Source organism: Carcharodon carcharias, chromosome 4, assembly GCF_017639515.1.
Source record: "Carcharodon carcharias isolate sCarCar2 chromosome 4, sCarCar2.pri, whole genome shotgun sequence".
NCBI classification, from domain to species: domain Eukaryota; kingdom Metazoa; phylum Chordata; class Chondrichthyes; order Lamniformes; family Lamnidae; genus Carcharodon; species Carcharodon carcharias.
This window is the reverse complement of record NC_054470.1, coordinates 51,914,490-51,927,208: the sequence shown is the minus strand read 5'-3', so window position 1 is coordinate 51,927,208 and position 12,719 is coordinate 51,914,490. Positions and strand designations below refer to the sequence as shown.

The 12,719-nt window shown below is 44.5% G+C and overlaps 1 protein-coding gene across 1 annotated transcript in view; it reads left to right on the top strand.

Annotated features, from left to right (window-relative positions):
* The window catches only part of rfx3 (regulatory factor X, 3 (influences HLA class II expression)), a 466,745-nt gene that overhangs the window by 399,231 nt on the left and 54,795 nt on the right, over positions 1-12,719 (top strand). Inside the window, exon 18 of the mRNA XM_041185706.1 lies at positions 8,688-8,837. Coding sequence (XP_041041640.1) covers positions 8,688-8,837 — 150 coding nt within the window. The remainder of the gene's footprint in view (positions 1-8,687; positions 8,838-12,719) is intronic.

Here is a 12,719-nt window from a genome sequence, read left to right as displayed (position 1 = left end):
TCCTGTAAGATGATGCATTTGGCAGACAGGATAAAGAGAGGCAAAATAGACTAAATGGCATACTTCTAAAGAGCGTACAGTGGTTCGTGAGCGTAGATCTTTGAAGGTGATGGGACATATTGAGAGAGTAGTTAGCAAAGCTTGGGCTTCATATGTTATGCTGATTCTATTTCAAGCTGTGGATGGGCAACAACTAGAGTAATGTGTCCAATTCGGTCACCACACTTTAGGAAGCATGTGAGGGCCCTTGAGAGGGTGCAGAGAAGTTTTAGCAGAATGAGGGATTTTAGCTACAAGGTTAGGTTGGAGAATCTGGGGTGGTTCTCCTTGGAGCAAAGGAGCTTGAGGGGAGATTTGATAGAGGTATACAAGAATATGGCATTTTTACAGAATCACAGAATTGTTATGGTGCAGGATGAGGCCATTCAGCTCATCGTGTCTGTACCAGCTCACCGAATGAGCATTATGACTCAGGGCAATTCTCCTGCCTTTTCCACGTAACCCTGCACGTTGTTTCCATTTAAATAATCACCTAAAGCCCTCTTGAATGCCTTGATTGAACCTGTCTCCAACACACTTCCAGGCTGTGCATTCCAGACCCAAACCACTCGCTCTGTGAAAAAGTTTTTTCCCCACATGCATTGGCTTCTTTTGTAAATCACTTTAAGTCTATGTCTTCACGTTCTCAATGCTTTTACAAGTGTGCACAGTTTCTCCCTATCTACTCTGTCCAGCCCCATCATGATTTTGAATACGTCTATCAAATCTCCTCTTAGCCTTCTCCTCTCCAAGGAGAGCAGTCCCAACTTCTCCAATCTGTCTTCAGAACTGAAGTTTCTCATCCCTGAAACCATTTTTGTAAACCTTTTCTGCACTCTCTCCAATGCACACCACCAACTTGTCTATGTCCTTTTGAAGTTCTACGCTGTCCTCCTCACAGATTACAATGCCTCCAAGTTTTGTATCATCTGCAAATTTTGTAATTGTTCCCTGCACACCAAGATCTAGATTATTAATATATATCAAGAAAAGCAAGGGACCCAATACCGAACCCTGGGAAACTCTACAACAAACCTTGCACCAGCCCAAAAAATATCCATTAACCATTACTCATTGTTTCCTATTACTCAGCCAATTTTGTATCCGCGATGCTACTGTCTATTTTATTCCATGAGCTATAATTTTTCTCACAAATTTGTTGTGCGGCACTGCATCAAATGACTTTAGGAAGTCCATGTACACCACATCAACAGAATTACCTTCATCAACCCTCTTTATTACCTCGTCAAAAAACTCCAGAAAGTTAGGTAAGCATGATTTTCCCTTAAGAAATCTTCCTAACCAACCCACATTTTTCCACGTCACTATTAATTCTATCCCGAATAATTGTTTCTGAAAGCTTCCCCACCACTGAAGTTAAACTGACTGGTCTGTAATTGCTGGGCTTATTCTTACAACAGGGGCGTAATGTTTGCAATTCTCCAGTCCTCTGGCACCTTCCCTGAGTCTAGGGAAGGCTGAAACATTTTCTTTTATTCATTCATTGGATGCGGGCTTCGCTGGCTGGGCCAGCATTTATTGCCCATCCCTAATTGCCCTTGAGAAGATTGTGGTGAGCTGCCTTCTTGATTCGCTGCAGTCCATGTGGTATAGATACACCCACAGTGCTGTTAGGGAGTGAGTTCCAGGATTTTGACCCAGTGACAGGGAAGAAACGGTGATATATTACCAAGTAAGGATGGTGAGTGAATTGGAGGGGAACTTCTAGGTGGTGGTGTTCCCATCTATCTGCTGCCCTTGTCCTTCTAGATGGTGGTGGTCATGGGTTTGGATGGTGCTGTCTAAGGAGCCTTGGTGAATTCCAGCAGTGCAGCTTGTAGGTGGTACACACTGCTGCTACTGTGCGGCGGTGGTGGAAGGAGTGAATGTTTGTGAATGTGGTGCTAATCAAGGGTGTTACTTTGTCCTGGATGGTGTCAAGCTTCTTGAGTGTTGTGGGAGCTGCACTCATCCAGGCAAGTGGCGAGTATTCCATCACACCCCTGAGTTGTGCCTTGTAGATGGTGAACAGGCTTTGGGGAGTCAGGATGTGAGTTACTTGTCACACGATTCCTAGCCTCTGACCTGTTCTTGTAGCCACAGTATTTATATGGCTAGTCCAGTTTAGTTTCTGGTCAATGGTTACCTCCAGGATGTTGATAGTGGGGGATTCAGTGATGATGCCATTGAACATCAAGGAGTGATGGTTGGATTCTCTCTTGTTGGAGATGGTCATTGCCTGACATTTGTGTGGCGCGAATGTTTCTTGCAACTTGTCAACCCAAGCCTGGATATTATACAGGTCTTGCTGCATTTGGATATGGACAGCTTCAGTATCTGAGGAGTCACGAATGGTGCTGAACATCGTACAATCATCAACGAATGCCCCCACTTCTAACCTTATGATGGAAGGAAGGTCATTGAAGAAGCAGCTGAAGATGGTTGGGCCCAGGACACTATCCTGAGGAGCTCCTGCAGTGATGTCCTGGAGCTGAGATTATTGTGGCCAGTGCCCCTGCAATTTCCACTTTCAATTCCTTCAATATCCTTGGATGCATCTTATCTGGTCCCGGTGCCTTGACAACTTTAAGTACCAACAGTTTATCCAATACCACCTCCTTATCAATTTTGAACCCTTCTATTAACAGAGTTTCCTCCTCTGTCACTGGGTAGCACCTGCTTCCTTGGTAAAGACAAATGCAAAGTGTTAATTTGATACCTCAGCCATGCCCCCTGCCCCTATGTGTCGGCGGATATGCTGCTGATTCCCGCGTCCGCCAACCGAAATATCGTGCGATTGCACATTGACGTTGGGACGCTTACCTGATGTTAACGCACATCATTTTATGCTCGAGTGGATTGGGTGCGCACCTGCTGAGCTAAAAGTTTTGCCCTAGGTGTTCAGGAATGATAGGACAGGAAGAAAGGGGGAGGGATGGCTGTATTGGTTAAGGAGAGTACTGCAGTGCTGGAGAAAGAGGATGTCTCAGAGGGTTCAAGGATATAATCAATCTGGCTAGAGCTAAGAGGGTGCAATTACATTGCTCGGTGTAGTCTATAGGCCACCAACTAGTGGCAAAGATGTAGAGGAACAAATCTGCAGGGAAATTAGAGAGGTGCAAACATTATAGAGTAGTTATTATGGGGGACTTTAATTACCTGGATATAGACTGGGATAGTGGTAGTGTAAAGGGCAGAGGGGAAAGAGTTCTTAGAGTGTGTTCAGGGGAATTTTCCACACCAGTTTGTGTACAGTCCAGCAAGAAAGGAGGCACTACTAGACCTGGTTCTTGGAAATGAGGTGAGCCAAGTAGATCAAGTGCCAGTGGAGGAACATTTAGGAGACAGTGGTCATTGTATCATTATGTTTAGGATGATTGTAGAAAAGGACAATGGGCTATCCAGAGTAAGAATAATTAACAGGGGAAGAGCCAACTTCACTGGGGTGGGAATAGGTGCTGCATGGGAGTGTGATCATTGGGTGGGTGGAGGTGCAGGTCAGCTCAGATGGACAACTGAAAGAAAACCCCAGCCAGCAGCATTAAAAATGTTTAGGACATTGAGACAAGTGTCATGGGGGGAGGATCTGCACACGTGGGAAAATGCTTGAATGAGGTTCTGAAAGGCCCTGCCACACACATACTTCTCCCTCCAGAGTCACTCATGGGTCAGCTGCATACAGCTGAACTCTAAGGGTGGTGGGGGTGGGGGGGGGGGGGGGGGGGGGGGGGGTGTGCATGTGGAGGACTCACGAAGCCTGTAAGTGAAGCTGAAAGACACCATTACACATTATTCAGTGAAAGTGAATATGTTTTCAGATTATAAAGTGACAAAATGTGTTGACCTGTGCAACCACTTGTGATCAGAATTTCTTAATTTTTCTAGGCCTAACTCTTCTAGGTGCTGCCCTGACATCCACAGCAGGGGTGAAGACAGCCTGTGCAATGGTTGGCCCTGTTGCCTCTGATGACTTTGGCTTGGGTCCTCCGGTGAGCCGAGGCTTTGGGGGCCCCAGCTTGCTTTGTCTGACCTCCTGTGGGCCAGCTGCTCCCTCTGCGTTGACAGAGGACGAGGTTGAGGGAGTCACAGGCAAAGGGGACTCGGAGGGAGCAGACAGTCTCTGAAATTCCTCAGTGGATGACCCAGGATGTCCAGCTGCTGCTCCTCCTCCCTTGGGTGCCCGAGGGCCCCAGCCTGACTCCTTGAGGGGAAGGAGCACCTGGAGAGATGTCAAACTGCCACGTTTCCCTCTTGTGTTGCCACTGCAGGAGGTCACTCATGGCTACCGCAATGGAGTGCAGTTCTGCACGCATCTTTGCGTTCTGCTGGACCAGGGGCTCTTTGGCATCCGCCATCTTTCCCATGGAGACTTCCATATGCGTACATGTGGGCACCACTCCACCAGAGAGCAAGCAGACGCACTCCTTTGACCCACATGCCACTCTGTTAAGGGCTTCCAACAGCACCGTGTGATGTTCCCCTGCCTGCTGCTGACTCTCCAATATGAGTTGGAAGGCCGAATCCAGAGGCTGATCATCTGACTCGGACCTCGAAGATGCCTCTTCCCCAACAGCCCTCCGAATGCCAGGGAGCTCAGCTGAACTTAACTCCTCCTGCTGGGGACACATGTCCATGCGGTGACCACCAAATTGTGAACCCGAGCCTGGTCTAGATCTAGGTCCCACCAAGGTGTGTGTCTTGCGCTGTTGGAGGGTGTGGGTAAGTGCTGTGATGGATCTTCCAGGCTGGTTATTTCCAGGTCTTCAATGGAGGAGGTGTCCTCTTGGCTGGAGGTGAGGACCTGGATGGAGCTGAGGGACTGGCTGGCTGAGGGCATCGGTGGCTTGGCAGAGCTCCCTGTGAACCAAAGTAGAGATAATTAGTGCATGGCAGCAGAGTGAAAAGCTGGAGTTGCGTTGAGAGGGATGATGAGATGCAGTATCCTCATATGGGTGTTCACCGCCGACCTCACCATTGCTGCAGGCATGGCCCACATCCTCACTAGTGAGTGTGTTGGCACACCCCTCAAAATGAGTGAGGCGCCTAATGTGGGCCACTACCTTCTCTCCCCACCCCCTCACCCAGTTTTCTGGGACCTTGCCCTGCTGCTTTGCGTTTCTCCTGCATGAAAACAGATGGAGAGAGTGTGAGCATGGCACTGCATGGAATGTTTGGTGTAGTGAGTGAAGCCATGTACGAGATGAGGCTGCAAGCTCAAGAGGATATGAGCCTGATGGAGATGTGAGCGTGTGTGTGAGAGTTTGTGGCAGTGTCACTAGAGATGTGAGATCCCTGTGGTAATGTGATGGGTTTGTGAGCGTGTGAGTTGAAAGTGATGAAAAGCGTGACTTACCCTGACAGAATGGATGAGACCATTCACCCTCTTTTGGCACTGGGTGGCCATCGAAATGGCGCGTTTCCCAGGAATGATTGATTAATGAAATGGAATTGAGACAATAAGATGTGAAAAGCCGCTATTGTGGTCGGCGGATAAAATGGGTTTTTTTCCATCCGCTACCTCACTTGGTGCAAATCTAGGACGGATCACCCTTCGTGTTTTGGGCAAGTGATACTGGGGGAATATGAGAAAAAGCGTTTAAACGCAGAACGTTAATGATCTAGTGTCTACAAGGGTGTTGAAAGCAGAAATGATGAATCATTTCGAAAGGAAATTGGATGGGCACTTGAGAGAAATAAATTTTCAGGACTACGAGGATAGAGTGGGGAAATGAAACTGATTGGATTACTCTACGGAGAGCCAGCATGGATTTGATGGACCAAATGGCCTCCTCCTATGCATAATGACTCTATGACTATACATGAAACCAGAATTCTTAATAATTCTTGCCTCCGACATGCCAGATCCAGGTGATTATTTTATTTATGCCGAAGTATTTAGGAACTATGACAAATTCAGTTTTTCCCGTTAACTAAGTTATACCCTGTTATTATGTCAAATCGCATATCTTGCAAGTAGCCATTAGCAAAGAGGAATAAATAATTTTTTATTTATTTCATACTTTTCAGTCCTCAGAGTGTCTAGTAACACTTGACAGAAAATGGTCCACTATTAGTCATTGTTCTTATGTAACCAAATGTGGCAGCCAATCTGTGCACAGCTTAGTCCGACAACAGTAAGTAAATTAGTGACCAGGTAATCTGTTTTTGGTGGTATCTGAGGAAGGTTTTTGGTTTTGCGTTGTTATGGTAGTGTTTGGTGGGAGCGGGTGGTGGTTTGGGTGTGTATTTGGTGGCATTGTTTGGTGGAGGAATGCTTGCAGCATTCATAAGAAGATGGATGAATTGATAGCGTAATAAGAAATAAATGAATATGATATGATAGCCATTACAGAGATGTGGTTGCAAAGTGACCTGGGCTGGGACCTGAATATTTAAGGGTATTTGACATTTTGGAAGGACAGGAAGAAAAGAATAGGAGGTAGGGTGGCTTGGTTAATAAAGGACGAGATCAGTCCAATAGTGAGAAATGACCTTGGTTCAGAAAATCAAGGGTAGAATCAGTTTGGGTAGAGATAAGAAATAGCAAAGGAATGAAGTCACTGCTGTGAGTAACTTACAGGCCTCCTAACTAACTACATAGTGGGACAGAGTATACATCAAGAAATAATGGAGGCTTGTAACAAAGGCAAGGTTTAAAAATAAGGTGTCTCCCATTTAATACAGAGATTAGGAGGAATTTCTTCTCTGAGGATCGTAAGTGTTTGGAATTCTCTTCCTCAGCGAGCAGTAGAGGATGGATCATTGAATATATTCAAGGCTGAGTTAGGCAAATATTTAATTGACAAGGGAGTTAAGGATTATGGGAGGCAGGCAGAAAAGTGGAGCTATGGCGACAATCAGATCAACCGTGGTTTTATTGAATTGTGGAGCAGGCTTGAGGGGCCGACTTGCCTACTCCTGCTAATATTTCTTATGTTCTTTTTACATTCATCTGAGAATGGCAGATGGGGAATGGTTTGATATCTTTTGCTAGAGTATTTTTTTGGTTTGAAGGTGGCTGGGCTTTTAGTTCCTGATATTTTCTTTCTCCATTGAATTCTCTGGAATAGCTCCTTGTTATCCTATACAGAGATTGAGTTCTAATATGGTTTTTGTGCTTTGAGGCTGTGTGTATTCCCATTATTCAGTTTATTATCATGATAGGGTTCACAGTGATATACTTGCTTTCCATCTTATTTTATTTCACAACACATCACTGCCTTCTGGTGCATTACGCACAAGGACCTATCGCTTCAGACCTATCGCAGTTCATTTTCATTTTCCAAGATAAACACATTAAAATGGATGTAAAGTAATGTGTGAATTGCCCCATCTGTATGCTAAAAGTTTGCTTTGACTGTTGGAGGATAGAATTATAATGTTGAATCAAAACACAAATAATGTTGAGAAGGGAGTTAAGGATTATGGTGGCTTTGGATATTCATTCCTTTTATTTCAATTTTCATTTTTTGATCTGTTCTCACGCTGGTTTCCTATCCCAGTTTTGATGAGAACCACTCTTTTAAAAAAAAATGCAGATATTCAGAGTCAAGACCAAACAAAACAATGGCAGTCTGTGGTTTTTTCTTAAATTCAGCTGGCTTTCCAAAATGAAGGAACTTCAGGGTTAGGAGGGAGCATTCTTACTGTGCACAATATAAATGCACTAAAATTGGCATTAAACACGTGTACACAGGATCAAATTATTCCCATCGTATTATGTCAGCTGTGGCTCAGTTGGTAACGTTCTCATCTCTGAGTCAGAAGGTTGTTGGTTTCAGATTCATGAGCAAAAATAAGATACTTGAGTGCAATACTGCACTGTTGGAGGTGCCAACTTTTGAATGAGACTTTAAACTGAGGCCTCACCTGCTCTCTCAGGTAGATGTAAAAGATCCCACGCAGTATTTTGAAGACTTGCAGGGCAGTATACCTGCTGATATGGCCAATATATATTCATCAATTAACATCGCTAAAAACAGATTATCTGGCCATTATCATATTGCTGTGTGTCAATTGGCTGCAGCATTTCCTACATTAGAACAGTGACTACAATTGAAAAATACTTAATTAGCTGCAGAGAGCATTGGGATTTCCTGAGGCCATGAAAGGTACTATATAAATGCAAGTCCTCCATCCATCTCTCCATCCCTCCCCCCATACATCCCGGTATCCATCACTCCCATCCATCCCTCCATCCGTCCATCCCTTACTTCCTTCCTCCATCCACCCATCCCTCCCTTCATGCATCCCTATATCCATCCCTCCTTCCCTTCCTCCCTCCCTCTATCAACCCTCCATCTAACCAACTCTCCCTTCTTCCATCCATCCCTTCCTCCATCCGTCAATCCCTCATTCCTTTCATCCATCCCTCGATCCATCCCTCTCTCCATCAACCGTCCCTCCAACCAACCTTCCCTTCTTTCATCCATCCATCCCTCAATCCATCCACCCTTCTATCACTTCTGCTGTCCTGCCCTGCCTCCCTCCTTTCATTCCTTCCTCCCTCCTTCCTTTCCTCTTTCCGTCCATCCCAACCTCAATCCAACCAGCCACAGAAGAAATATTCAAAGATACAAACAATCCAATCATCATTTCAAGACCCAATTGCTATAACTTTCTTCATATTTCCACCTGTTTTCTGATAGGTTGGAGCTGTAAGTGCCTTTGCTCAGACACTGCGTAGATATACGTCCCTCAATCATTTAGCTCAAGCTGCTCGAGCTGTGCTGCAAAACACATCTCAAATTAACCAGATGCTCAGTGACCTCAATCGTGTAGACTTCGCCAATGTCCAGGTAAGCTTCAGGACTGTACAATGTTACATCAACTAAAGTTAATCATGTTTAGATATTTAATAAAATTAATTCACTCAAACTCTACTGTATATGACTTCAACTAGTAAATTGTTCTGTAGTTTTCTTTTTAAAGCCATTTTCAATCATTTAAAACCAGATTACTCATAGGCGGTGGAGCAGATACTCTGATGAAAAATGCTTGGCAGCAAAATTCAGTTTCTTGGCATCCATTTTCCTGGCACACAGAGTGCTGTTTTGATGCCAAATTCATGTCCACACAGACCTCTGGTGTGAGCTGCGCCTGATGCCATTTTTGTAGGGGTATTACTATGTGTGCAGGGATTGTCTGCCAGATGTATCTAGGGTAGACTGATCTCAGCATCAATCAGCATGTAACGATGATTTGATGATAGCACTGCCATTTTGGAGCTCAGTGTTCAGCTAACATCATCTCTTAAGCACCATAGCTGAACACACGTTCAGCAGCAGGAAGGAAACCTACCAGCACTATTTAAGGGATCATCAATTTCTTACAAGTTAGTTATTGACCAATTTCTACTGGCTGTTGCTACAATTATAGAAGTGTTTGATGATTTTTAGTGTCCTTTCAAGTTGCTGAAGTTTACAGGGACTGGTATTGTACATGCTGAAGGACCTTGTCCTGACTTCAGAACTTTTGTACAAACCACTCACTCCCAACATGGGTCCAGTAATGTGCAGTCCCTTGAACTATAGCATGACAGAGAGTAGGAGCAGAGGTGACACACAGAAGGACAAGCTACTGGGAGAGGGAGGTGAGAAAGCTTCTCAGCAGGAGACCTTGAAGCATTTCTCTTTCTCTCCCGAACCCCAGCAAGGAACGCTATGTCAAAATCTGTGCTTCTTTAAAGACATCCACACTGAAATCTGCAACCACAATTGCAAACTCAGAGCAAGATGTGGACAACATTACCAGTGGCTGTGAATGTGAACTTTGATGCCTTTTATAATTTTATTTTTCTTTTATGCATTGGGCTCATTCTGGGCTGAAGCTGGAGTTATTTGCAAAATCTCCCAGTTTGTTGTCCACTTTTACATAAGGGAGGTCACTGAGGCTCTGGATTTCTAGAGAGAAAGAGGCAGAGTGAGTACAAGGCTTTGTGAGGATTGCGGGTTTCCCCATACTGCGTGGTGCCATTGACTCTCCACATATTGCTCTGCATGTCAGCTCTGAGATGTACTGCAACCAAATGCGATTCCACTTCCTTAACCTCTAGCTGGGATGTGACAACAGGCAGAGAATCATGTAAGTCAATACTCGGTCTCCCAGCAGCAGTCACATTGCCTTCATTCAACAGCAGTTTGCTGTGACATCTGTATTTGAGCTACTACGACAAACCAGAGAGTCACTATTGGGTGACAAGGGTGATCCATTGATAACATGGCTTATGATCTGCTGCACACGTAGGTAGCATACATACAATGAAAGCCAAGCTGTCCCAAGCTGATAGAGCAGACAATTGGCATGTCGAAACAGCACTTACGCTGCCTGAACCATTCTGGAGGAAACCTGCAGTGCTTAATAAAGCAGCTGTCAAGATTCCTAGTGATCTGCTGTGTGCTGCACTATGTCACCATCATGAGAACTCAGCCCTTGCCGCCAACTGAGGAAGAGGACCATTTTATACCCTTTCTGAACAGGCTGCTCCTGAGCAACTTATCTGAATGCGATACCAATTCACCAACAGTCCCACAACTTACCTTTTCTCTGTTGTTGACTATCACAGGGACAATTTGACCACAATTCAAAAATATAAGCCAATATAAAATAAACATTACAAACCAAATTTATAAATCAAACTATGCCATATTGCATGTCAACTAATCACCTTTCTGCACTCCCATAGTGCTTGTTTTCCGTGTGCTGGTGCATGTCCTAGTGCTCCCACGCGGTGCTACATCAGCAGCTGCAGCTTGGCTGATAGAAGATTGCTGACTTCTAGTTGGGGAGCAGAGGGCCCTGGGTATGTGTGCACAAATCATTGAAGGTGGAAGAATGGAAGAACAGGTTGAGAGCCGGTTAATAAAGCATACAAGACCCTCGGCTTTATAAATAGGACCATGGAGTACAAAAGCAAAGGAGTCATGATAAACTTGTATAAAATGCTGATTTGGCCTCAGCTGAAGTATTGCATCCAGTTCTGGACACCACACTTTAGGAATGATGTGAAGGCATGAGAGAGAATGCAGAGAAGATTCATGAGACTGATTCCAAGGATAAGGAACTTCAGTTATGTAGATTGGAGAAGCTGGGGCCATTCTCCTTAGAGAAGAAAAGGTTGAGAGGTATTCCAAAATCATGAGGGGAGCGTACAGAGTAAATAGAGAGAAAATGTTTGCATTGGTGGAAGGATTGAGAACCAGAGGGCACAGATTTAAGGAAATTGGCAAAAGAAGCAATAGCGACATGAGTGAGTGGTTAGGATCTGGAATGCACCGCCTGAGACTGTCATGGAGGTAGATTCAATCATGGCACCCAAAGGAAATTGAATCATTATCTGAAAAGGAAACATTTGCAGAGCTGCATGGAAAAGGTGGGGGAATGGCACTGGATGAATTGCTCCTGTAGAGAGTCAACGTGGACACGATGGGCAAAATGGCCTTCTTCTCTGCTGTAACCATTCTATAGTATAATTCCAGGATGCCCTTGAGAAAATCTGGACCTGGAAGGCCTGGCTTCTGACTGCGCCATCTCAGCATGGGCAATAGAGGAGGGTCTAAAGTGGAAGGTCAAATGCTGTCATGTTGAGAGAGGATAGCAAGTTTCTTTTCCACAGAGCCAGTGCCATTTCCCTGGGGTGGCACCTCAGCAATCCAAGTAAAGACAGATTTTTGGACTGCTGTGATGCCCTGCAAGTGTCTTTGTCCACTGGTATCAGCAGCTATGATGGCAGCAGTCTGAGCTTATGTAGCATCAAGCTGAGCTTGCATGAGAGTAGTCTAAACTTCCATGGTAGCAAGCTGACCGTGAATCACTTCAGCCTGAAAATGTGAGGTTGTCCACTTTGGCAGGAAGAATAAAAAAGCATATATTAAGTGGAGAGATATTGCAGAAATCTGTGGAACAGAGGAATCTGGGTGCCCTGGTACGTGGATCACAAAAAGCCAGTATCCAGGTACAGCAAATGACTAGGAAGGCAAATTGAATGTTGCTGATTATTGCCAGGGGAATGGACATATAAAAGTAGGGAATGCTTTGCTGCAGTTTTACAGCGCATTGATGAGATCACATCTAGAGTACTGTGTGCAGTTTTGGTCTCCTTATTTAAGAAAGAACATAATTGCTTTAGAAGCAGTCCAGAAAAGGTTCACTTAACTGATACCTGGGATGAAAGGGATATCATAAGAGAAAGGTTGGACAGGTTGGGCCTGTATCGTTATGTATCTTATATGTTTCAATAAGATCACCTCTCATTCTTCTGAAAAGTCACATTTGAACAAGAGTGCTGGGAGTTGGGTGAGCGAGGGAGTTGGGTGAAGAGGGGAAGGAGGTGCTCCTTTTCTTTTCTAACTTTATCACCCTGTGGGAATTGGTTCTTACTATACTACAGGGGAAGAAGCTAGCTGTTTGGTAAGTGATTGAGGTCTATTCTATTCCTAAGATTTAAAATAAAATAAGAAATGGTGGTAAGGTTAGTAAAATATATTAAAAAGGAAAATAATTAATTGAATAAAATAATTAAGTAGTTAATTAAAACACATCAAGGATGGCAGGACAGCTGATGTGTCATAGCTGGAGCATGTGGGAGCTTCAGGATGCCATTGTAATCCAGGAAAACATGTCTGCAGTAAGTTTTTTTGGGCTTGAGGAGCTTCTGCTCAGAGTCATTGAGCTGGAGGCTG